We start from the raw sequence: 25,914 nt of genomic DNA, 5'->3' as shown, positions 1-25,914 counted from the left end.
CAGAGTGACAGAGCGGGAGGGTCGTCACACACACACACATATATATACAATATATACTATGTTTTTTTCTCCATAACGTTTGTACACTGTTACTATCCATTCTACCATTAGGTTGGTACCCCAACACTGTTACTATCCATTCTACCATTAGGTTGGTACCCCAACACTGTTACTATCCATTCTACCATTAGGTTGGTACTCCAACACTGTTGATCTGAAGCAGTGAACAAAGACAGGGGTCCAGCTCCCCAAGAAGGTTGATCATCCTGGAACATGACTCATTTCCTTTTCTCAACACCATGTCGATGATGTCAAGTGCCTTCTCTGCCCTCTCAGCTATCACCTTCACTGACTCCATTTCCTGCTGGTTGATGACTGTGTGTTGCAGGAGTCCGTCCAGCAGTTCATTCAGGACAGGTCTTGACACTCGTTTCACAAACTCTGTCCGTACAGAATGCAGCTGCTGCTCTGCAGAACCAGTCAGACTGCTCTCAGCCGGACCTCCTGCCCCCAACACAGCACCTGAGAGAGTCAGGTTACAAAATAACTACATTTGTACATTTACATTTCAGTCATTTAGAAGCAGACTACTAAAATAAAAGTATTGAGAAAACATTATCTTTTACAATAACGACCTGAACATATCACATATTCACATTTAGGGACGGTTTCACAGACATAGAAAAACAGTTTGGAGCATTCAGAACCAGGCTAATCTACATCAAGTCTTGGAGGAGATGTAATTTGGTCATTCAGAACCAGGCTAATCTACATAAAGTCCTGGAGGAGATGTCATTGGGTCATTCAGAACCAGGCTAATCTACATAAAGTCCTGGGGGAGATGTCATTGTTCTTGAAGACAGTCTTTTATAATCAGGACTAGTCCAGGTCCTACAGTAAATCATGTTGACTGACCCTCAAGTCATTGGTTTGTATTTCTCATGTTTACTTACTAGTTGAATGGGTGTCAGAGATGTATTCATCTGAAAGAAACAGAAATAGGTTATATCACTCTAAACAGCATCTGTCAGAAAAAGTGATGATTGACATTCTCCTACATTTTTGTAGAGTTTCTTTCCATACTATCCTCTCATCATCACCGATTAACTCCATCTCAATCCCTGTAATTTCCATATCCACCTTGAAAAAGCTTGGTGTGGTGTCTCTATGTATGAGATGAATCCTCTGGAGGGAGAGAGAGAGAGACAGACAGGTTAAACAAAAACATGGTTAAACATCAATTAAAAACACAACACCAAATCTTCCTCCACAGTAACTCAACACAACAGCCTCTGAATACCCCATATACTCAAACAGATCAATGTTAACCATTTTGTAACAGGCAAACTCAACCCTCAGTCTGGCTGCCAACATCTCCTCCAGCATTCCCACCACGTCCACAGACCCCTGTCCAGGCAAACTCAACCCTCAGTCTGGCTGCCAACATCTCCTCCAGCATTCCCACCACGTCCACAGACCCCTGTCCAGGCAAACTCAACCCTCAGTCTGGCTGCCAACATCTCCTCCAGCATTCCCACCACGTCCACAGACCCCTGTCCAGGCAAACTCAACCCTCAGTCTCACTGCAACATGCCCTCCAGCATTCCCACCACGTCCACAGACCCCTGTCCAGGCAAACTCAACCCTCAGTCTCGCTGCAACATGCCCTCCAGCATTCCCACCACGTCCACAGACCCCTGTCCAGGCAAACTCAACCCTCAGTCTGGCTGCCAACATCCCCTCCAGCATTCCCACCACGTCCACAGACCCCTGTCCAGGCAAACTCAACCCTCAGTCTGGCTGCCAACATCTCCTCCAGCATTCCCACCACGTCCACAGACCCCTGTACAGGCAAACTCAACCCTCAGTCTGGCTGCCAACATCTCCTCCAGCATTCCCACCACGTCCACAGACCCCTGTCCAGGCAAACTCAACCTTCAGTCTGGCTGCCAACATCTCCTCCAGCATTCCCACCACGTCCACAGACCCCTGTCCTCGAATACTGTTCTTTCATGTTTTCCAAATTGCTAATTTAGCTGCCCCCGACACAAAGTTAAGAGAACTACACCCCTTCTACTAAACCTGGACTTTGTCCCAAATATAAACATTTGGGAAGAGAAAACCTCTCCCAGAGCGGAGAACCAGCCAGTGATCAGGTCAATCATCCCCACCAACCTGGGACACTGTAAGAAGAGATGTACCAGAGTTTCAGACTCAGCACAGAATGGACACCCCTCCCCAACATGACAAACTCTCCAAGCCTGCATAACAGACCCATAGAATGGAGTCAGGCCAGACAAATCATCCACCTCCAGCTTTAAGAGGAAAAGGTGCTTGTAAAAGCCCAAACAGCCTGCTCTCCTCATCACTATGTCTACTGTATCCACCCAGCTAGAACCATCACTGTACAACAGTCTCTGGGCTGCTTGAAGCCAAAAAGCCATGATCCCAGAAGAGATGTCCACCAGGCCTTGTCCATCCTTGTGCAGTGGCAGGTACAGGGCTGCAGCTTTAATCCAATGTTTTCCAGACCAGAAGAAATGGACAGCTCTTGTATCAGGTGGCTGTAAAATCATTAGTCTGTGCCACAGCGTAGAGGTGGCTAGGTTATTAGCTAGCAGCACCCTTCCCCTATAAGACAGCTGGGGTAGCACCCATTTCCACCTAGACAATCTGGCACACACCTTCTCCACTACACCCTCCCAGTTCTTTTTTTGAAAGACATCGGAGCCTAGAAAAAGTCTTCATCCCAACCGTGGAGTGGACCCTATCTGAAGCTGACCTGCCCACAGCGATTCACTCTTTCCCCAATTAACTCTACCTGAGGAGACCCCCTCACACACCTTTAGAGCGTTTGAGAGAATCTTAACATCCTCACCCCCTGTAATAAAAACTGTCACGTCATCTGCATATGCAGACAGTGCTATCGTGGTACCCTTCATAACCCCTGGCATAGAGAAACCAGTAAGCCTCGCTCTTAAAAAACAAAGCATTGGTTCAATTGCCAGACAATATAACTGTCCTGAAGTTGGGAATCCCTGCCTAATACCCCTATGGACAGGGATGGGGCAGCTCAAACCACCCCCCACCTTCATCATACATGAGGCCCCAGCATACAGTAAACTCATCCAAGACAAAAAAAACATCCCCAAACCCAAAGGCTTGCATTGTTTTGAACAAGTACTGGTGGTCCACACAGTCAAAAGCCTTCTCCTGATCCAATGAAAGTAAACCCACATTCACATCAGACAGTTTACAAACGTCTAAAACATCTCTTATCAGAAACAAGTTCTCAACGATAGAGCGGTCAGGTACACAGTCAGACTGGTCCTTGTGGACCAACAACCCCAGATATTCTTTCAACCTGTTTGAGAGACACTTAGATATCCTTTCCTATTCTGCACACAGCAATGCAACAGGTTGGCAGTTTTTATTAAAGGGCCAAATCCTCCCTTTTGGCAACAATGAAAGCACAGCACGTTGACAGGATACAGGAAGATAATCCTCATGAAAAGATTCACACACCACTTCATAAAAATCCCCACCAATAGACAGCTGGGGTAGCACCCCAGTGCTTATAGAACTCAGATGGTAAAACATCGATGCCAGGGGCTCCAGGGTCCCTCTGAGTGAGCAACTTCAATTCAATAGATTTTATGTCCTGTTCAAGGGCCCTGATAGTCTCTTTAACTTCAATACTAGACAGAGCAGTATACTGTTGACAAGACACACGTATTTGGGACTTCCCAACCTCCCACCATTGTCTCAAGGATTCAAAATTCTAATTAATAACCGTCCATTTTTCCCAAAACAACAGAAACTTTTCCCAAAACTTGGCGTCATGTAATATCTTCACATTAAAATACCAATAAGGTGTTGACCTTAATAACAGGACAAGTGAATATCAACAGTAACAATATGGGGATCAGAAAAACCCACAGGAGTAATGTTATCTTACAACTCTACTACAGTAGAGCTCAGATACATATAACCAGTCTAACCTTGCTGCACCGACACCACCTTCATTAACTACTACAGTAGAGCTCAGATACATATAACCTGTCTAACCTTGCTGCACCGACACCACCTTCATTAGTTACTACAGTAGAGCTCAGATACATACAACCTGTCTAACCTTGCTGCACCGACACCACCTTCATTAACTACTACAGTAGAGCTCAGATACATACAACCTGTCTAACCTTGCTGCACCGACAACACCTTCATTAACTACTACAGTAGTGCTCAGATACATACAACCTGTCTAACCTTGATTGATTGATTGATTGAGTCATCGCCAGCTGCTGTCATATCAGAAATATCCATATCCTTCTCCTGATCCTCCTCAACTGAGGCCCCAGACCCCTGACTTCCCTCTGCCACATCCCTCTCAACACTCCCCACTTGTACCACATTACTCGTACCGGGCATCTCCTCCACTGCCATCCCCATCTCCAGTGACATCCCCATGTGGGTCGCCATCCCCACCAAAACCAGGACAATTCAACAAGAAATACAATATATCTAATTCTACCACTGAAAAAAACCTGAATCAGCAGAAAAAGGAAAACAACCAAGAAAAGTAAACAAGAAAGAAACCACAGGCGATCTAACTCAAGACAACACTCACACTCGCTCATACAATACCCAGTATGCACCAAACACTGCCAGCATGCACAGAGACAGAGACAGACAGAGACAGAGACAGAGAGCGAGATGTGACTTAAATGTCAGATTCATTTACTTAGTGTACTAAAACTTTACCGGTGGAGTGATGGAGGTAGAACAGGGAATGTTCAGTCTGAAGGAACTATTCAGTTTGAAGGACTGCTCTGGTCTTGTGTTGGGAAACCTTTTAGACCCTTGAAACTTTGATTCCTGTTGTTCCACAGCCTGCGAATCGAGGCACAGAATACACAGCCAGTCAATGTATAGTCTAATTCAAACATTATTCAGAAAACTAGCAACACAATTATCTTCATTTAATGAGTGTCAACATAAACTGCACCACTGATTAGTTAAGGTCATCTCTATAATAATGATACCTCACCTGTATTTGTCCGGGGTTACTGGGGAACAGGTATAGGCGAGAAATTAATGTTTCCCTTTTCACTGTCAGATAGAGCATCAGCTCACAGTGGACATCTACGTTCCAAAAAAAGATATAGCTCAGTATAACAGAGATAGCTGAGAACTTGGGATGGAGAATCTTAGCATGGAATCTGGTGACCTCATGCACTTCCTCTAAAGACACTCCATGTTCCTCTACATGAAGAATCTTCATCTCATTCCTCAGGGAAGGGTTGGTCCCTGAACAACACAATAAAAAGGAGACAGAAAGACAAATATTGTATTATTCATCCAACTAAAACACAAAGAATATGCAGAACCAGATCACAGTAAACTCAAACTCCCAGAATAGTTCATTCATTAATTCAGGAAGTGAAACTCAGTTACATGGAAATGTCTTTCTGAATACTATTTCTATATGGTTTTACCTAAACAGACAAAGTGTGGCAGATGAACTTCCTCCAGTTCACCTAACTCCATAGTGATGTCCAGCAATGGACCACCTTGTGTGTACTGCATGTCTTTCAGAAGTTGACTGTAGGGTTCCCAGTTCCTGAAGTGATACTTCAGAATGACATCTCTCTCACACAGCCAGCGGAGCCCAGACACTGTGCACTCATAACTCCCTTTGGGTGTCCTGTGCCTGAGGGCAACAACAAGATATGGTAGAGAGGGTCAATGGTCAAATGGAGAGGTTGGATTAGAAGACTATTCCCAAAGGTAATGGGGAAATACACTAGCAAGTGGAATGAAATGTTAAAAGTAGTTATTTTACCTGAACATTGTCACTCCCTGGACAGTGGAAGTCAAGGGTTCAATCTGAAGCCAGTGTGTGGAGTCCTGAATAAGGACAAGTATATCAGAAATACATATGGGGCCTGTTTCCTGGACACAGATTGAGTCTAGTGCTGGACTAAAAAGCATGCTCAAATGGAAGTTTCAATAGAAAGTTATTTAAGGTCCAGGAATAGACTTAATGTGTCCAGGAAACTGGCCAATTAAACCAAAGTAACTAATATAATGTATTTATTCAATGTTACATGGAATGCTGGTGATTTATCAATTAAACTGTCTAATGACAAAATATGACAACAGCTAAAATCCTGCATGACGACAAGCAGAACACAGGATTGTCTATATCCCAGTATGAATGGTTGGTCAGTACACACCTGGCTTTGAGACTGTGTTTATATTACTAAAGCAGAACACAGGACTGTCTATATCCCAGAATAAATGGTTGGTCAGTACACACCTGGCTTTGAGACTGTGTTTATATTACTAAAGCAGAACACAGGACTGTCTATATCCCAGTATGAATGGTTGGTCAGTACACACACCTGGCTTTGAGACTGTGCCTGACTCCTGCAGGTATGTAAAAGTAAGAATTGACATTATGACTTACCTCAACATGGTCACAAGTCTTACAGCTCTGAGGAATCCCTGAAGTCAAAAGTATTTGTTATTTAAAATGGACAATCTCATGTAATAATGAATTAATAATTATTAAATAGACTTGTAATAAAAATGAATATAAGTGAGCAAGTCTTCACGACTGTCTTGGTGTGTTTTGACCATGATAGTTTGTTGGTGATGTGGACACCAAGGAACTTGAAGCTCTCAACCTGCTCCACTATAGCCCCGTCGATGAGAATGGGGGCGTGCTCGGTCCTCTTTTTCCTGTAGTCCACAATCATCTCCTTTGTCTTTCTCACATTGAGGGAGAGGTTGTTGGCCTGGCACCACACTGACAGGTCTTTGACCTCCTCCCTATAGGCTGTCTCATCATTGTCTCAGATCAGGCCTACCACTGTTGTGTCATCAGCAAACTTAATGATGGTGTTGGAGTCGTGCTTGGCCACACAGTCATGGGTGAGCAGGGAGTACAGGAAGGCAATAAGCACGTACCCCTGAGGGTAACTGGTGCTGAGGATCAGCGTGGCAGATGTGTTGTTGCCTACCCTTACCACCTGCGGGCAGCCGTCAGGAAGTCCAGGATCCAGGTGCAGAGGGGGGTGTTCAGTCCCAGGGTCCGTAGCTTAGTGATGAGCTTTGAGGGCACTATGGTGTTGAACGCTGAGCTGTAATCAATGAACAGCATTCTCACATAGGTGTTCCTTTTGTCCAGGTGGGAAAGGGCAGTGTGGAGTGCAATAGAGATTGCGTCATCTGTGGATCTGTTGGGGCAGTATGCGAATTGGAGTGGGTCTAGGGTTTCCGGGATGATGGTGTTGATGTGAGCCATGACCAGCCTTTCAAAGCACTTCATGGCTACCGACGTGAGTGCTAAGGGGCGGTAGTCATTCAGGCAGGTTACCTTCGCCTTCTTGGGCACAGGGACAATGATGGTCAACTTGAAACATGTGGGTATTACAGACTCGATCAGAGAGAGGTTGAAAATGTCAGTGCAGACATTTGCCAGTTGGTCTGCACATGCTCCGAGTACACGCCCTGGTAATCCGTCTGGCACCGCGGCCTTGTGAATGTTGACCTGTTTAAAGGTCTTGCTCACATCGGCTACGGAGAGCGTGATCACAGTCATCCGGAACAGCTGGTGCTCTCATGCATGCTTCAGTGTTGCTTGCCTCAAAGCGAGCATAAAAGGCATGCAGCTCGTCTGGTAGGCTTGTATCACTGGGCAGCTCGCAGCTGGGCTTCCCTTTGTAAATGTAAAATGTAGTCCGTAATAGTTTGCAAGCCCTGCCACATACGACGAACATCAGAGCCGGTGTAGTAGGATTCAATCTTAGTCCTGTATTGACACTTTGCCTGTTTAATGGTTAGTCTGAGGACATAGCGGGTTTTCTTATAAGCTTCCCGGATTAGTGTCCTGCTCCTTGAAAGCGGCAGCTCTAGCCTTTAGCTCGGTGCGGATGTTGCCTGTAATCCATGGCTTCTGGTTGGGGTATGTACGTACAGTAACTGTGGGGATGACATCCTCAATGCACTTATTGATGAAGCCGGTGACTGAGGTGGTATACTCCTCAATGCCATTGGATGAATCACGGAACATATTAGCATACCATAATCTGACAGTGTTATATTAATTCATGTTTGTGGAAGCAGGAAACAACATCGTTCTGGTCCATGTTTTGTAGATGTTGGGGGTCTGATTTCTGGTAGATCCTAGGATGAGAGCTTAAAGGTAGAGTCAGCTAAATGATGATGTACGAGCAGCACCACAGATATTGCGATGAGCAAGATGCCCGACTTCTCTCTCACACAGTCACACACAGTATCTGCCTATGTGGAAGGGTTCTCTTCACTCTCTTACAGAGTGTTAGTCACGGAACCAAAACAGCAGAGACATTTAGCCTTGTGCTCCAACGCTCTTAGTTGTTGTAGAAATTGACCCACTATGCTGTTTACTTTGTGCATCTACGTCATATTGCTGACTCTACCTTTAAGTTTGTTTTGACCAAATAGATTATGATTGTGTTCCTTGCCTGGGACTCAACTATAATGAACGCTTTCAAACTATTTTCATTTTAAAACAATTTAAATCAGTTAACACTCACATTTCTCAGGTCCAGACTTGATACAACTCTCTCCACCATGGTCTCTGGTGTCCTCAGGTCCAGGCTTGATACAACTCTCTCCACCATGGTCTCTGGTGTTGGTAAAGCAGAAGGATAGACTGTGAATAAACTAAATACAACTTAAAGGCTTTATATAGTATACATACAGTCATAAGCAATACAAAGGGTGTATAAAGGGTGACAGAACAGCTCCCTATGCAGGGTGCTTTGCCTAAATGTGACATAACCCACTATGTCAACTTCCATAAAGTGATGGTGACATTACAGGTGACATTTAATTAGGCAAGTCAGTTCAGAACAAATTCTTATTTACAATGATGGCCTACACCGGCCTAACCCTCCCCTAACCAATTGAGCGCCGCCCTATGGGACTCCCAATCACCGCCGGTTGTGATAAAGCCCGGGATCGAACCCGGGTCTGTAGTGACACAGCTGTCTAAGATACTGCATGTCAGTGCTAGATGTGTCACTACAATATCCAATATCTTCAATATGCGCCTCGGAATTGGATAAGGACACGCGCAGCTGCGTCCCCGATGTGTCGGTCTTCCCTTGTAGCCTGTGAGAAAGACCCGATCACATGACGTGAGTGAGAGGTGCTTCTGCACGCAGCCGGGAGAATGGAATTATAATTATAATACTCAGCCAAGGGCACAACGGCCACTGGCCGCAAAAAGCATCGATTTTTTTTAGGGTGCATTAACGGGGAATTCGAGGAATTATCAAGTGCTTGTTAATTTGTGAATGAGAGACTGATGAAGTGTGTACAGCTTGTGCAAAAAAAATGCCTTTCATGAGACTTTTTTCAAGTCATCATTAGAGTTGCATCATGCAGCCTTAGACTGTATTAACAATCTAAACATACAGCCCAACGTTTGTATCACAACTAAGGTAGAATAAATAACTGTAAATTAAGCATATAGGACTTCCTGTTTCTTTGTTAACTGCTCAACACAGAATAGCCGCATGTGAACACTCCCTCAAATTATTTTGGGGAAATATCCTTTCTATATTTTATTTAGCTATTTTCAATTGTATTCTTCATTCTATAATATAAAATAATGCCAACGGAATTCTAAGCAAATCTTGTCTGCTAAATGAACTAGTGTAGCCCACAGCCATATGGCCTAGTCAGATCAGGACCTGCTAAATGAACTAGTGTAGTCCACAGCCATATGGCCTAGCCAGATCAGGACCTGCTAAATGAACTAGTGTAGTCCACAGCCATATGGCCTAGCCAGATCAGGACCTGCTAAATGAACTAGTGTAGTCCACAGCCATATGGCCTAGTCAGATCAGGACCTGCTAAATGAACTAGTGTAGTCCACAGCCATATGGCCTAGTCAGATCAGGACCTGCTAAATGAACTAGTGTAGTCCACAGCCATATGGCCTAGTCAGATCAGGACCTGCTAAATGAACTAGTGTAGTCCACAGCCATATGGCCTAGTCAGATCAGGACCTGCTAAATGAACTAGTGTAGTCCACAGCCATATGGCCTAGCCACATCAGGACCTGCTAAATGAACTAGTGTAGTCCACAGCCATATGGCACAGCCAGATCAGGACCTGCTAAATGAACTAGTGTAGCCCACAGCCATATGGCCTAGCCAGATCAGGACCTGCTAAATGAACTAGTGTAGTCCACAGCCATATGGCCTAGTCAGATCAGGACCTAACATAAGGACAACTCAGAGTATGCTATTCTGTTCCTCTGAAATATTCTACATTTTCATTATATCATGTTTCTTTAGACCTGTCTAAAATAAATAATGGATTTATTGTGAAGATGTAGACTTTATTACATGGATTTATTAGACTTGTAAAAAATGTAGATGTTCCAATGGTCTGAATCAGTGGCTTGTAGGCGGTGTGGAAGCCAGGAGATGCTAAATGTGTTTATGTTAATTAACGGTCAATTACCGTGAGACCGACCAGTTATTTGCTTGACAATCACCTGCTGACAAAATGTCATGACCGCCACAGCCCTACCTACCTGTTATGTATTTTGGAAATACTTCTCTTATATTAGTTGTTTAAGTGTGTGTGTGTGTGTGTGTGTGTGTGTGTGTAAATATAGTTGAAGTCGGAAGTTTACATACACAGTTTTTCAACCACTCCACAAATTTCTTGTTAACAAACTCTAGCTTTGTCAAGTCGGTTAGGACATCTACTTTGTGCATGACACAAGTCATTTTTCCAACATTTGTTTACAGACAGATTATTTCACTTATAATTCACTGTATCACAATTCCAGTGGGTCAGAAGTTTACATACACTAAGTTGACTGTGCCTTTAAACAGCTTGGACAATTCCAGAAAATGATGTCATGGCTTTAGAAGCCTCTGATAGGCTAATTTACATAATTTGAGTCCATTGGAGGTGTACCTGTGGATGTATTTGAAGGCCTACCTTCAAACTCAGTGCTTCCTTGCTTGACATCATGGGAAAATCTAAAGAAATCAGCCAAGACATCAGAAAAAAAATTGTAGACCTCCACAAGTCTAGTTCACCCTTGGGAGCAATTCCCAAACGCCTGAAGGTGCCACGTTCATCTGTACAAACAATAGTACACAAGTATAAACACCATGGGACCACGCAGCCGTCATACCGCTCAGGAAGGAGACGCGTTCTGTCTCCTAGAGATGAACGTACTTTGGTGCAAAGAGTGCAAATCATCCCAGAACAACAGCAAACGACCTTCTGAAGATGCTGGAGGAAACCGGTACAAAAGTATCTATATCCACAGTAAAACGAGTCCTATATCGACATAACCTGAAAGGCCGCTCAGCAAGGAAGAAGCCACTGCTCCAAAACCGCCATTAAAAAGCCAGACTATGGTTTGCAACTGCACATGGGGACAAAGATCATACTTTTTGGAGAAATGTCCTCTGGTCTGATGAAACAAAAATATAGCTGTTTGGCCATAATGACCATTGTTATGTTTGGAGGAAAAAGGGGGAGGCTTGCAAGCCGAAGAACACCATCCCAACTGTGAAGCACGGGAGTGGCAGCATCATGTTGTGGAGGTGCTTTGCTGCAGGAGTGACTAGTGCACTTTACAAAATAGATGGCATCATGAGGACGGGAAATTATGTGGATATATTGAAGCAACATCTCAAGACATCAGTCAGGAAGTTCAAGCTTGGTCGCAAATGGGTCTTCCAAATGGACAATGACCCCACGCATACTTCCAAAGTTGTGGCAAAATGGCTTAAGGACAACAAAGTCAAGGTATTGGAGTGGCCATCACAAAGCTCTGACGTCAATCCTATAGAACATTTGTGGGCAGAACTGAAAAAGTGTGAGCGAGCAAGGAGGCCTACAAACCTGACTCAGTTACACCAGTTCTGTCAGGAGGAATGGGCCAAAATTCACCCAACTTATTGTGGGAAGCTTCTGGAAGGCTACCTGAAATGTTTTACCCAAGTGAAACAATTTAAAAAGGCAATGCTACTAAATACTAATTGAGTGTATGTAAACTTCTGACCCACTGGGAATGTGGTGAAAGAAATAAAAGCTGAAATAAATCATTCTCCCTACTATTATTCTGACATTTCACATTCTTAAAATAAAGTGGTGATCCTAACAGACCTAAGACAGGGAATTTTTACTAGGATTAAATGTCAGGAATTGTGAAAAACTGAGTTTAAATGTGTTTGGCTAAGGTGTATGTAAACTTCCGACTTCAACTGTATATATTAAATTTACAACTGAACTCTTACCTCGTAGAACTGGTGTCTTGAGGCAAACTATTTATAGAGGTATTGGCCCGCTCTCTCTCAGAATACCTCCTCTTAGAGGCAATTCCTCTCTCCTCGCTCTCCCCAGACAGACTCATTTTAGAGGCAGTGGTCCCCTTCTCTCTCTCTCCCTAGAGAAACTTGTTTTTAGATGTAAGTCACAGCTCACTCAGCTACAATATGAAATAACAGATTAACAGTCAATATTTCTGAACATTGTTGGAAGTACCATTAACAATGACAAGACGTTCACTGTCCGTGGTCACAGAGTTCACACAACGACATCACCTGCTAAAGGAAATGACCTCGATAACAGCATTTGTCAGTTAAAATGTAACAACCAGGGGTTGGAACTTGAATTATTTTCCATTTGTTTCGTTCTTAACAGAACCATACATTTTTCCACTGTTTAGACCAGCAAAATTACATTCTGAACCGGTTCAAACCCCCCCAAAAAAGTAACTGTTTATATCGTTCCTTTTTTAAACCTCTGAAATCACTCTATTTGTATTTTTTATTTAGCTCTACGTTAAATGACTTCACCAATCGGTGCAGAGAGAGCAGCTTGCTATGGAAGGGGCAAGATATTTAAATGCATTGGACTGTGTTGGGCGCGAGATGAGACTGACAGAGTGAGGGGATGCTGGAGGAGGAGGCTGGGGCTTGAAGCGCTGGGCATCTTGGTTGTTATGTCACGCTATTTATAAAAAAAAAAAGCAATATATTAATATTTGTTTTTGAACACTATTTATTTACAAGCACAACTGGTAATCACCACCTTCCCACTTGGTTATGAACGCAGCATAATGCCCGACGTCCACCAGATGTATATGAGGTTTTGTTTTGCTGGATGTCTAGCCAGGTTATGAACGCAGCATAATGCCCGACGTCCACCAGATGTATATGAGGTTTTGTTTTGCTGGATGTCTAGCCAGGTTATGAATGCAGCATAATGTCCACCAGATGTAAATGAGGTTTTGTTTTGCTGGATGTCTAGCCAGGTTATGAATGCAGCATAATGTCCACCAGATGTATATGAGGTTTTGTTTTGCTGGATGTCTAGCCAGGTTATGAACGCAGCATAATGCCCGACGTCCACCAGATGTATATGAGGTTTTGTGTTGCTGGATGTCTAGCCAGGTTATGAACGCAGCATAATGCCCGACGTCCACCAGATGTATATGAGGTTTTGTTTTGCTGGATGTCTAGCCAGCATTTTCCATAGTTGACACACGTGCTTTGCTTTTCAACTCGCTAAAAGCTAGCTAGTTGGAGTGTGTGTGTGTTCTTCCATGTGTACCACCGCACGGTAAAGCAACGCACAAGTTTAAAATAATGAATTCATGCAGTACACAGAACAAACCACAGCCTAGTGCATCATCCCCAACGTAGCGTTGTGGAACGCAAAGAGTTTGATGCATCTGGTGGACGTGAGGCGAGTACGTTTGATTGAGCCTGAGCTGGGGTGTATTCATTAGTGCACAGTGTAGAAAACCATAGTAAAAACGGTCTGCAACAAAAAACTAGAGTTTCTATTAGACAAATTCAGGTAGATCGCTCTCCGTTTTGTTCTGTTTACTGAAAAGGCCCACGGCTTGAGTTCACACGAGGTGCAATCAGATTATCTCCTCCTGCACACTGGCTGGTGGGGTTTGCATTAAAGACGAATGGTGTGTGCTGACAATCATTGAACACATCGGCTCAAGTTAAATCGAGTGCACCTGAAGTGAGCAGAACGGACAACCGCCTTTCTGATCTGTTTAACCAGAAATCTCCCAATCTAAATGTTTAACACGTCATTCAGCCCTATAATATATTATATTATATTAAACTACCGGTAGTTCATTCAGCCCTATATTTAATATTTAACTACCGGTACTTCATTTAGCCCTATATTATATTATATTAAACTACCGGTAGTTCATTTAGCCCTATATTATATTTAACTACCGGTAGTTCATTTAGCCCTATATTATATTTAACTACCGGTAGTTAATTTAGCCCTATATTATATTATATTAAACTACCGGTAGTTCATTTAGCCCTATATTATATTATATTAAACTACCGGTAGTTCATTTAGCCCTATATTATATTATATTAAACTACCGGTAGTTCATTTAGCCCTATATTATATTATATTATATTAAACTACCGGTAGTTCATTTAGCCCTATATTATATTATATTATATTTAACTACTGGTAGTTCATTTAGCCCTATATTATTTTATATTATATTAAACTACCGGTAGTTCATTTAGCCCTATATTATATTATATTATATTAAACTACCGGTAGTTCATTTAGCCCTATATTATATTATATTATATTAAACTACCGGTAGTTCATTTAGCCCTATATTATATTATATTATATTAAACTACCGGTAGTTCATTTAGCCCTATATTATATTATATTATATTAAACTACCGGTAGTTCATTTAGCCCTATATTATATTATATTATATTAAACTACTGGTAGTTCATTTAGCCCTATATTATATTATATTATATTAAACTACCGGTAGTTCATTTAGCCCTATATTATATTATATTATATTAAACTACCGGTAGTTCATTTAGCCCTATATTATATTATATTATATTTAACTACTGGTAGTTCATTTAGCCCTATATTATATTATATTATATTATATTATATTTAACTACCGGTAGTTCATTTAGCCCTATATTATATTATATTATATTAAACTACTGGTAGTTCATTTAGCCCTATATTATATTATATTATATTATATTTAACTACCGGTAGTTCATTTAGCCCTATATTATATTATATTATATTAAACTACTGGTAGTTCATTTAGCCCTATATTATATTAAACTACCGGTAGTTCATTTAGCCCTATATTATATTAAACTACCGGTAATTCATTTAGCCCTATATTATATTATATTATATTATATTTAACTACCGGTACTTCATTTAGCCCTATATTATATTATATTATATTATATTATATTATATTATATTATATTATATTAAACTACCGGTAGTTCATTTAGCCCTATATTATATTATATTATATTTAACTACCGGTAGTTCATTTAGCCCTATATTATATTATATTATATTAAACTACCGGTAGTTCATTTAGCCCTATATTATATTATATTTAACTACCGGTAGTTCATTTAGCCCTATATTATATTATATTTAACTACCGGTAGTTCATTTAGCCCTATATTATATTTAACTACCGGTAGTTCATTTAGCCCTATATTATATTTAACTACCGGTAGTTCATTTAGCCCTATATTATATTAAACTACTGGTAGTTCATTTAGCCCTATATTATATTTAACTACCGGTAGTTCATTTAGCCCTATATTATATTATATTAAACTACCGGTAGTTCATTTAGCCCTATATTATATTATATTTAACTACCGGTAGTTCATTTAGCCCTATATTATATTATATTTAACTACCGGTAGTTCATTTAGCCCTATATTATATTAAACTACCGGTAGTTCATTTAGCCCTATATTATATTATATTAAACTACCGGTAGTTCATTTAGCCCTATATTATATTATATTTAACTACCGGTAGTTCATTTAGCCCTATATTATATTATATTAAACTACCGGTAGTTCATTTAGCCCTATATTATATTATATTATATTAAACTACCGGTAGTTCATTTAGCCCTATATTATATTATATTATATTTAACTACCGGTAGTTCATTTAGCCCTATATTATATTATATTATATTTAACTACCGGTAGTTCATTTAGCCCTATATTATATTATATTAAACTACCGGTAGTTCATTTAGCCCTATATTATATTATATTAAACTACCGGTAGTTCATTTAGCCCTATATTATATTATATTTAACTACCGGTAGTTCATTTAGCCCTATATTATATTATATTTAACTACCGGTAGTTCATTTAGCCCTATATTATATTATATTAAACTACCGGTAGTTCATTTAGCCCTATATTATATTATATTAAACTACCGGTAGTTCATTTAGCCCTATATTATATTATATTTAACTACCGGTAGTTCATTTAGCCCTATATTATATTATATTAAACTACCGGTAGTTCATTTAGCCCTATATTATATTATATTTAACTACCGGTAGTTCATTTAGCCCTATATTATATTATATTAAACTACCGGTAGTTCATTTAGCCCTATATTATATTATATTATATTTAACTACCGGTAGTTCATTTAGCCCTATATTATATTATATTTAACTACCGGTAGTTCATTTAGCCCTATATTATATTATATTTAACTACCGGTAGTTCATTTAGCCCTATATTATATTATATTATATTATATTATATTAAACTACCGGTAGTTCATTTAGCCCTATATTATATTATATTTAACTACCGGTAGTTCATTTAGCCCTATATTATATTATATTTAACTACCGGTAGTTCATTTAGCCCTATATTATATTATATTAAACTACCGGTAGTTCATTTAGCCCTATATTATATTATATTTAACTACCGGTAGTTCATTTAGCCCTATATTATATTATATTAAACTACCGGTAGTTCATTTAGCCCTATATTATATTATATTATATTATATTTAACTACCGGTAGTTCATTTAGCCCTATATTATATTATATTTAACTACCGGTAGTTCATTTAGCCCTATATTATATTATATTAAACTACCGGTAGTTCATTTAGCCCTATATTATATTATATTTAACTACCGGTAGTTCATTTAGCCCTATATTATATTATATTTAACTACCGGTAGTTCATTTAGCCCTATATTATATTATATTAAACTACCGGTAGTTCATTTAGCCCTATATTATATTATATTAAACTACCGGTAGTTCATTTAGCCCTATATTATATTATATTATATTATATTATATTATATTATATTATATTATATTTAACTACCGGTAGTTCATTTAGCCCTATATTATATTATATTAAACTACCGGTAGTTCATTTAGCCCTATATTATATTATATTATATTTAACTACCGGTAGTTCATTTAGCCCTATATTATATTATATTTAACTACCGGTAGTTCATTTAGCCCTATATTATATTATATTAAACTACCGGTAGTTCATTTAGCCCTATATTATATTATATTATATTTAACTACCGGTAGTTCATTTAGCCCTATATTATATTATATTTAACTACCGGTAGTTCATTTAGCCCTATATTATATTATATTAAACTACCGGTAGTTCATTTAGCCCTATATTATATTATATTAAACTACCGGTAGTTCATTTAGCCCTATATTATATTATATTATATTATATTATATTATATTATATTAAACTACCGGTAGTTCATTTAGCCCTATATTATATTATATTATATTATATTATATTATATTAAACTACCGGTAGTTCATTTAGCCCTATATTATATTATATTAAACTACCGGTAGTTCATTTAGCCCTATATTATATTATATTATATTATATTATATTATATTATATTAAACTACCGGTAGTTCATTTAGCCCTATATTATATTATATTATATTATATTATATTATATTATATTATATTATATTAAACTACCGGTAGTTCATTTAGCCCTATATTATATTATATTAAACTACCGGTAGTTCATTTAGCCCTATATTATATTATATTATATTATAGTATATTATATTATATTATATTATATTATATTATATTAAACTACCGGTAGTTCATTTAGCCCTATATTATATTATATTATATTATAGTATATTATATTATATTATATTTAACTACCGGTAGTTAATTTAGCCCTATATTATATTATATTAAACTACCGGTAGTTAATTTAGCCCTATATTATATTATATTAAACTACCGGTAGTTAATTTAGCCCTATATTATATTATATTAAACTACCGGTAGTTCATTTAGCCCTATATTATATTATATTTAACTACCGGTAGTTAATTTAGCCCTATATTATATTATATTAAACTACCGGTAGTTCATTTAGCCCTATATTATATTATATTTAACTACCGGTAGTTCATTTAGCCCTATATTATATTATATTATATTATATTATATTATATTATAGTATATTATATTATATTATATTATATATTATAGTATATTATATTATATTATAGTATATTATATTATATTATATTATATTATATTATATTATATTTAACTACCGGTAGTTCATTTAGCCCTATATTATATTATATTATATTATATTATATTATATTATATTATAGTATATTATATTATATTATATTATATTATATTATAGTATAGTATATTATATTATATTATATTATATTATATTATATTATATTTAACTACCGGTAGTTCATTTTCCTTTTGATGCACATCACTTTTACTTGGTTGACTTCATGAGAGACTTTTCTTATTTTACAGTCCATGGTCACAAACAATTAAGACATCCCAATCTGTTTGATTTAAAAAGGATCCCCATTAGCTGACTCCTTAACAACAACCAGTCTTCCTGGGGTCAACACACACAACTGACAAAGACTTCACATTGAAAGATGGTAGTAGACATTATAAACGTTTTACCAAGTAGACGTTACAGACCGTTAAAATAGCTGACAGCTATTTATTCCTAACCCTTTAAGAGAACAGTACACACACACACACACACACACACACACACACACACACACTTTCGTTTCTTGTTCTGGTTTAGTAGTAGCCTAAAAGGAGAAGCCGTTCCCAAAACGTTTCAGAACGACAACAAGAGTTTCTATTGGACAATTCAGGTTGGTCCTTCCTCGTAACGTTGAGTAAATTAACCCATTCACCGATTGGATTCACGCCCGGTGCACCGAGACTTGAATTCAGAGAAAAGGTGTGACGACAACGATTCAACATGTGCTTTAACAATGCGCACCGGTGCGGCGCACCAACAACGACCCAAAACGGACCACCGCCTTTCTGATCTGCGTCACCAGAAAGAATTTTCCCAACATAAACTTTGATTTAGCCATCGTTTACATAGTTTTACTTGACGAAACGGACTCGTTTCTTTAGCGACAGCTTTACTAAGAATTACAATGTTCGTCTTCTTCCTGGAAAGCGAAAGAACAATTTCGACTGGATTATGTGTAATTATTATAATGTGCTGTCAATCGCCTATAATAATAATACCACATCTCATAGACAAAAACAAAACGTCATATTGATTAGGTTAATCAATATAGGAATCAGCATAAGCCTAAAACGATCATTCTTGAAAGTTGAAATCAGTATTGTATAACTTTATAATTCTGCGGATGTTTTACCACCTAAATCACCTTTCTCTTGAATAGTCTAACTTTTCTATATTAAATTGTAAAATAACGCTACAGTACAAACCTCAGAAACATTTTTCTTTGACCGACAGTGTCCATTTCTTCCTCTATTTCCGTATAAATGTACTTCCTGTTTCAACACAGTGGGCGGGTTCAACAGGTATAGATTTATATTATATGTTTATATTTATGTCATGTAAAGTCTTCATACACTTAATGCAGGTATTCAGCCCACAACTTCATATTCTATCTGGTAAGAATAGTTTTTTTTTAATGTTTTATTTTAAGATATCATTAAGTGATGTTTTGCAGTGCTACCAGGAGAGGGCAGTGGGACAACAACCAGGTTCGGCAGAAAGATGCCAAACGGTCATATCTGTGTTGTTGTGGTCAATCAATAAATCAATTACATGTATTTATAAAGCCCTTTTTACATCAACAGATGTCACAAAGTGCTGTACAGAAACCCAGCCTAAAACCCCAAACAGCAAGCAATGCAGATGTAGAAGCATGGTGGCTAGGAAAAACTCCCTAGAAAGGCCGGAACCTAGGAAGAAACCTAGAGAGGAACCAGGCTCTGAGAGGTGGGCTTGTCCTCTTCTGGCTGTGCTGGGTGGAGATTAGAAACCTAGAGAGGAACCAGGCTCTGAGGGGTGGGCCAGTCCTCTTCTGGCTGTGCTGGGTGGAGATTAGAAACCTAGAGAGGAACCGTCCTCTGAGGGGTGGGCCAGTCCTCTTCTGGCTGTGCTGGGTGGAGATTAGAAACCTAGAGAGGAACCAGGCTCTGAGGGGTGGGCCAGTTCTCTTCTGGCTGTGCTGGGTGGAGATTAGAAACCTAGAGAGGAACCAGGCTCTGAGGGGTGGAGATTAGAAACCTAGAGAGGAACCAGGCTCTGAGGGGTGGAGATTAGAAACCTAGAGAGGAACCAGGCTCTGAGAGGTGGGCCAGTCCTCTTCTGGCTGTACCGGGTGGAGATTAGAAACCTAGAGAGGAACCAGGCTCTGAGAGGTGGGCCAGTCCTCTTCTGGCTGTGCCTGGTGGAGGTTAGAAACCTAGAGAGGAACCAGGCTCTGAGAGGTGGACCAGTCCTCTTCTGGCTGTGCCTGGTGGAGATGAGGAACCTAGAGAGGAACCAGGCTCTGAGGGGTGGGCCAGTCCTCTTCTGGCTGTGCCTGGAGGAGATTAGAAACCTAGAGAGGAACCAGGCTCTGAGAGGTGGACCTGTCCTCTTCTGGCTGTGCTGGGTGGAGATTAGAAACCTAGAGAGGAACCAGACTCTGAGGGGTGGAGATTAGAAACCTAGAGAGGAACCAGGCTCTGAGAGGTGGGCCAGTCCTCTTCTGGCTGTACCGGGTGGAGATTAGAAACCTAGAGAGGAACCAGGCTCTGAGAGGTGGGCTAGTCCTCTTCTGGCTGTGCTGGGTGGAGATTATAAACCTAGAGAGGAACCAGGCTCTGAGAGGTGGACCTGTCCTCTTCTGGCTGTGCTGGGTGGAGATTAGAAACCTAGAGAGGAACCAGGCTCTGAGGGGTGGAGATTAGAAACCTAGAGAGGAACCAGGCTCTGAGAGATTGTTCTTTAAGATGTTCAAACATTCATAGATGACCAGCAGGTCCCGTGTGGCTCAGTTGGTAGAGCATGGTGTTTGCAACGCCAGGGTTGTGGGTTCGATTCCCACGGGGGGCCAGTGCGGAGAAAAAAAAAATATGAAATGTATGCATTCACTACTGTAAGTCGCTCTGGATAAGAGCATCTGCTAAATGACTAAAATGTAAAAGTTACATTAAACTAATCACACTTATCAACGATAGACCAACACACACATAAATACATTCCGTAACTTTTCATTTTATTTATTGAAAATGTATATGACAGGGATTCTGCACATCAATCAACATTTCTGTAAATGTGCCAGATTTAGCCAGTTAGCTAGTTTTCAACTGTAGTCCCTGGGCAGGTCAGATAACAGTCTGGATGGTGGTTATAGTCTGGGTCAGATAACAGTCTGGATGGTGGTTATAGTCTGGGTCAGATAACAGTCTGGATGGTGGTTATAGTCTGGGTCAGATAACAGTCTGGATGGTGGTTATAGTCTGGGTCAGATAACAGTCTGGATGGTGGTTATAGTCTGGGTCAGATAACAGTCTGGACAGGTAGGCAGGAAGACGGTGGTGTAAGAGACAACGAACACTGTGAAGACACACAGACGCAGACCGACAGACACACACATACAGAGACATACAGACCCGTGCACGGACGGACGGACGGACGCACGCACGCACGCACGGACGGCCTGGACGGGACATAGACAGTGTATTATAAAGGGAACAGTGTACTATTTGGGACGCAGTTGAAGTGTTCTACAAACTACTGTCTTCCAGAGTGATTGTGTCGAGGCACAGATCTGGGGAAGGGTATGTCGTGGAAAATTGTCTTAAAAGTAACACTCTTACAAGAACTTGTGAATTCAATATAGACTTTAATACAGAGTAGCAAAGCCGAGCCGGTCCGCGGAAACAACTGACTTTCTCAGGCCCCGGCTCTGCTTTTATGCACATACAACACATAGGTCCATCCTTTATGTTAATGAAGAAAAACCCTTTGTGCTTTCTGCCACCATTATCTTTCAACCCTATGGATAACGCCCATATCTGAGGATAACGCCCATATCTGCTCTTATTTCTAACATAATGGTGGCCAAATTCTCCTCACGTGAATATAAAATAATGCATCGCATGCTTACTCTTGGTTGTTTGTCCTGTTATCCTCTCTCGTGTGTTTCTCTCTAAGTGCACCCGGGCCGTATTTTTTCTAAGTGTACCCGGGCCGTGTGTACTTAACATAGGTTCATCCACCTGACTGCACTTTGCCATGGCTCTGTAGTTAGGCTGCCTGGCCCTCACGTGGTCCCCAACGTCCTCGTTATCTTTACTTAAGGTTAGATATTTATCTTCTCCTCCCCTTGTTAATGTATCTCTGTTTTTCCTTCCCTCAGCACATTTTCCTTTCTCCCACAGCAGTTGAAGTGTTCTACAAACTACTGTCTTCCAGAGCGATTGTGTCGAGGCACAGATCTGGGGAAGGGTATGTCGTGGAAAATTGTCTTAAAAGTAACACTCTTACAAGAACTTGTGAATTCAATATAGACTTTAATACAGAGTAGTAAAGCCGAGCCGGTCCGCGGACAACAACTCCCTTCCTTAGGCCCCGGCTCTGCTTTTATACACATACAATACATAGGTCCATCCTTTATGTTAATGAAGTAAAGCTCCCTATGCTTTCTGCCACCATTATCTTTCAACCCTATGGATAACGCCCATATCTGAGGATAACGCCCATATCTGCTCTTATTTCTAACATAATGGTGGCTAAAATCTCCTCACGTGGATATAAAAAATAATGCATGCGTTGCATGCTTACGTTTGGTTGTGTTCCTGTTATCCTTTCCCGTGTGAATCTCTCTAAGTGTATCCGGGCCTTGTTTACTTAACATAGGTTCATCCACCTGGCTACACATTGTCTGGACTCTGTACTTTAGGTTGCCTGGCCCTCACGTGGTCCCCAACGTCCTCGTTATCATTACTTAAGGTCAGATGTTAATCTCTTCTTCCCCTTAGCTAATGTACCTATGTTTTTTCTTCCTTCAGCACGTCTACCTTTCTCCCACAGGTACCAAAAAATGTCTGCAGCATTGAAGGTCCCCAAGAACCAAGTGGCCTTCATCATTCTAAAATGGAAGAAGTTTGGAACCACCCAGACTCTTAGAGCTGGCGTCCGGGCCAAACTGAGCCATCGTTGGAGAAGGGCCTTGGTCAAGGAGGTGACCAAGAACCCGATGGTCACTCTGACAGAGCTTCAGAGTTCCTCTGTGGAGATGGGAGAACCTTCCAGAAGGACCACCATCTCTGCAGCACTCCACCAATCAGGCCTTTATGGTAGAGTGGCCAGACAGAAGCCACACAGGAGTGGCTTCGGGACAAGTCTCTGAATGTCTATGAGAGGCCCAGCCAGAGTCCGGACTTGAACCCGATCTAACATCTCTGGAGAGACCTGAAAATGGCTGTGCAGCGACACTCCCCATCCAACCTGACAGAGCTTGAGAGGATCTGTAGAGAAGAATGGGGGAAACTCCCCAAATACAGGTGTGCCAAGCTTGTAGCGTCATACCCAAGAAGACTTGAGGCTGTAATCGCTGCCAAAGGTGCTTCAACAAAGCACTGAATAAAAAGGTCTGAATACTAGTTTTTAGTTTCTTTATAAATTTGTATCAATGTCTAAAGACCTGTTTTTGTTTTGTCATTATGGGGTATTGTGATGTCATCGTGGGGTATTGTGATGTCATTATGGGGTATTGTGATGTCATTATGGGGTGTTGTGATGTCATTATGGGGTATTGTGATGTCATCATGGGGTATTGTGATGTCATTATGGGGTATTGTGATGTCATTATGGGGTTGTGTGTAGATTTATGAGGGGGAAAAAAAATATTTAATCAATTTTAGAACAAGGCTGTAACGTAAAAAAAAAAAAAAAAAGTGGAAAAAGTCAAGAGGTCTGAATACCTTCTGAATGCACTGTAACTCTCATGTTTACTTACTTGTTGAACGGGTGTCAGTGATGAACTCATCTAAAAGACAAACAGAATGAGGTTATGTCACTTTAAATAGCATCTGGTACAAAAGTACAAAGTTATAATTGACATATGCTCCTACCTTGTGATACCATTTCTTACCTTACTATCTATCCTCTCATGTTTTGTCTTTAGACAACGTCGGAGATGTACTGCGTTGGAGCCGTCAAGTCGGTGTCTGCTCTTGTGGTCATGTCATGAAGCCACACCCCACCCTCGTTAGAAGTTCAGAACGAGGAAGTGTAGTCTATATAGTAGAAATCATAACTCTCAAATTGTAAATCATTACATTTTTATCAGCTTAATAGAGTTGTAGAATAAAAAACACACAGGGTTCCAACAGGTAAAAAAAAGTCTGCAAGGGATTTCTTCTTTTTTTACGAGTGAGACTGTTGTCCGCCATAGGAGACGCTTGGCGATTTGACCGCTCCAACGCAGTAACACCGTCGACGTTCAACCTAAACAAAAAAACAATAATCTGCTGTTGTTTATCGTCGGTGTAAAGCAGCACTGATTGAATCTAGGGACCTTGTACTATACAAGGAACCTTCTACACATTTTGAATTCTATGGTTGAATGTCAACAGAAACAAACAGTGTGTGTGTGTGTGTGTGTGTGTGTGTGTGTGTGTGTATGTATGTATGTATGTATGTGTGTGTGTGTGTGTGTGTGTGTGTGTGTGTATGTATGTATGTATGTATGTATGTATGTATGTATGTGTGTGTGTGTGTGTGTATATATATATATATATATATATATATATATATATATATATATATATATATATATATAGACTATAGGTCAAAGTCTCTGACACACACACACACACAGTTTTGTTTCTGTTGTCTGTACATTCAACCATAGAGCGATAGGTGTCTACAATACAGACTCAAGCTAAGCTATCGTTGCTCCTACACCAGGCGGTGATGCAGCCGGTCAGGATGCTCTCGATGGTGCAGCTGTAGAACCTGTAGGCCCAATGCAGAATCTTTTTCCGCCTCCTGAGGGTGAAGTCGCGTTGTTGTTGTTGTTGACGACTGTGTTGGTGTGCGTTGGACCATGATAATTCCTCAGTGATGTGGACACCGAGGAACTTGAAGTGCAATAGAGTTTGCATAATCTGTGGATCTGGTTGGGGAAGTATGTGAATTGGAGTGGGTCTAGGATTTCTGGGATAATGGTGTTGATGTGAGCCAAGACCAGCCTTTCAATGCATTTAATGGCTACAGATGCGAGTGTTACAGGGCAATAGTCATTGAGACAGGTTACCTTGACATTCTTGGCAGACTCCTACCTTCTTCTGGTGGTCTTTTTGAAACATGTGGGTACTACTGCCTCGGTCAGGGAGAGGTTAAACATGTAGGTATTACAGACTGGGTCAGGTTGATACCTGTAGGTATTCCAGACTGGGTCAGGGAGAGGTTAAACATGTAGGTATTACAGACTGGTTCAGGGAGAGGTTAAACATGTAGGTATTACAGACTGGGTCAGGGAGAGGTTAAACATGTAGGTATTACAGACTGGGTCAGGTTGAAACATGTAGGTATTACAGACTGGGTCAAGGAGAGGTTGATACATGTCAGTGAAGACTCTGGTCTGCACATGCTCTAAGTACGCATCCTGGTAATCCATCTGGCCCCGCG

At 40.2% G+C, this 25,914-nt stretch overlaps 2 protein-coding genes and 1 long non-coding RNA gene across 12 annotated transcripts in view; all 3 read right to left on the bottom strand.

Annotated features, from left to right (window-relative positions):
- Positions 1-25,914, bottom strand: part of LOC115189399 (NACHT, LRR and PYD domains-containing protein 12-like) — a 118,451-nt gene that overhangs the window by 64,582 nt on the left and 27,955 nt on the right. The window lies entirely within an intron of this gene.
- Positions 148-8,626, bottom strand: LOC115189433 (NACHT, LRR and PYD domains-containing protein 1b allele 5-like). The gene is made up of 9 exons (XM_029748062.1): positions 8,586-8,626; positions 6,473-6,510; positions 5,846-5,910; positions 5,499-5,713; positions 5,051-5,310; positions 4,765-4,893; positions 1,059-1,185; positions 954-983; positions 148-522 (listed from the first exon to the last, which is right to left on the bottom strand). Exons 3-9 carry the CDS (start codon positions 5,851-5,853, stop codon positions 188-190), a joined length of 1,104 nt encoding a protein of 367 aa, XP_029603922.1. The 5' UTR covers positions 5,854-5,910; positions 6,473-6,510; positions 8,586-8,626; the 3' UTR covers positions 148-187.
- Positions 8,623-19,880, bottom strand: LOC115189445 (uncharacterized). Of its 2 annotated transcripts, none has more exons than XR_003876905.1 (3): positions 19,704-19,880; positions 12,330-12,638; positions 8,623-8,677 (listed from the first exon to the last, which is right to left on the bottom strand). It is a non-coding gene; the product is annotated as an uncharacterized LOC115189445 (long non-coding RNA). The 2 variants fall into 2 exon arrangements; XR_003876904.1 differs by having other exon boundaries at positions 12,330-12,635.

The sequence above is a fragment of the Salmo trutta genome, unplaced genomic scaffold (genome assembly GCF_901001165.1).
Source record: "Salmo trutta unplaced genomic scaffold, fSalTru1.1, whole genome shotgun sequence".
NCBI lineage: Eukaryota > Metazoa > Chordata > Actinopteri > Salmoniformes > Salmonidae > Salmo > Salmo trutta.
Note: the sequence above shows the minus strand (reverse complement) of the source record. Positions and strands in the feature narration are given on the sequence as shown.

Coding starts and splice junctions, on each gene's coding strand:
- LOC115189433 (XM_029748062.1), bottom strand. Junction 4,894..5,050: donor GTAACCCCGGACAAATACAG/GTGAGGTATCAT, acceptor CTCGATTCGCAG/GCTGTGGAACAACAGGAATC. Junction 984..1,058: donor GAAAGAAACTCTACAAAAAT/GTAGGAGAATGT, acceptor TGTTTCTTTCAG/ATGAATACATCTCTGACACC.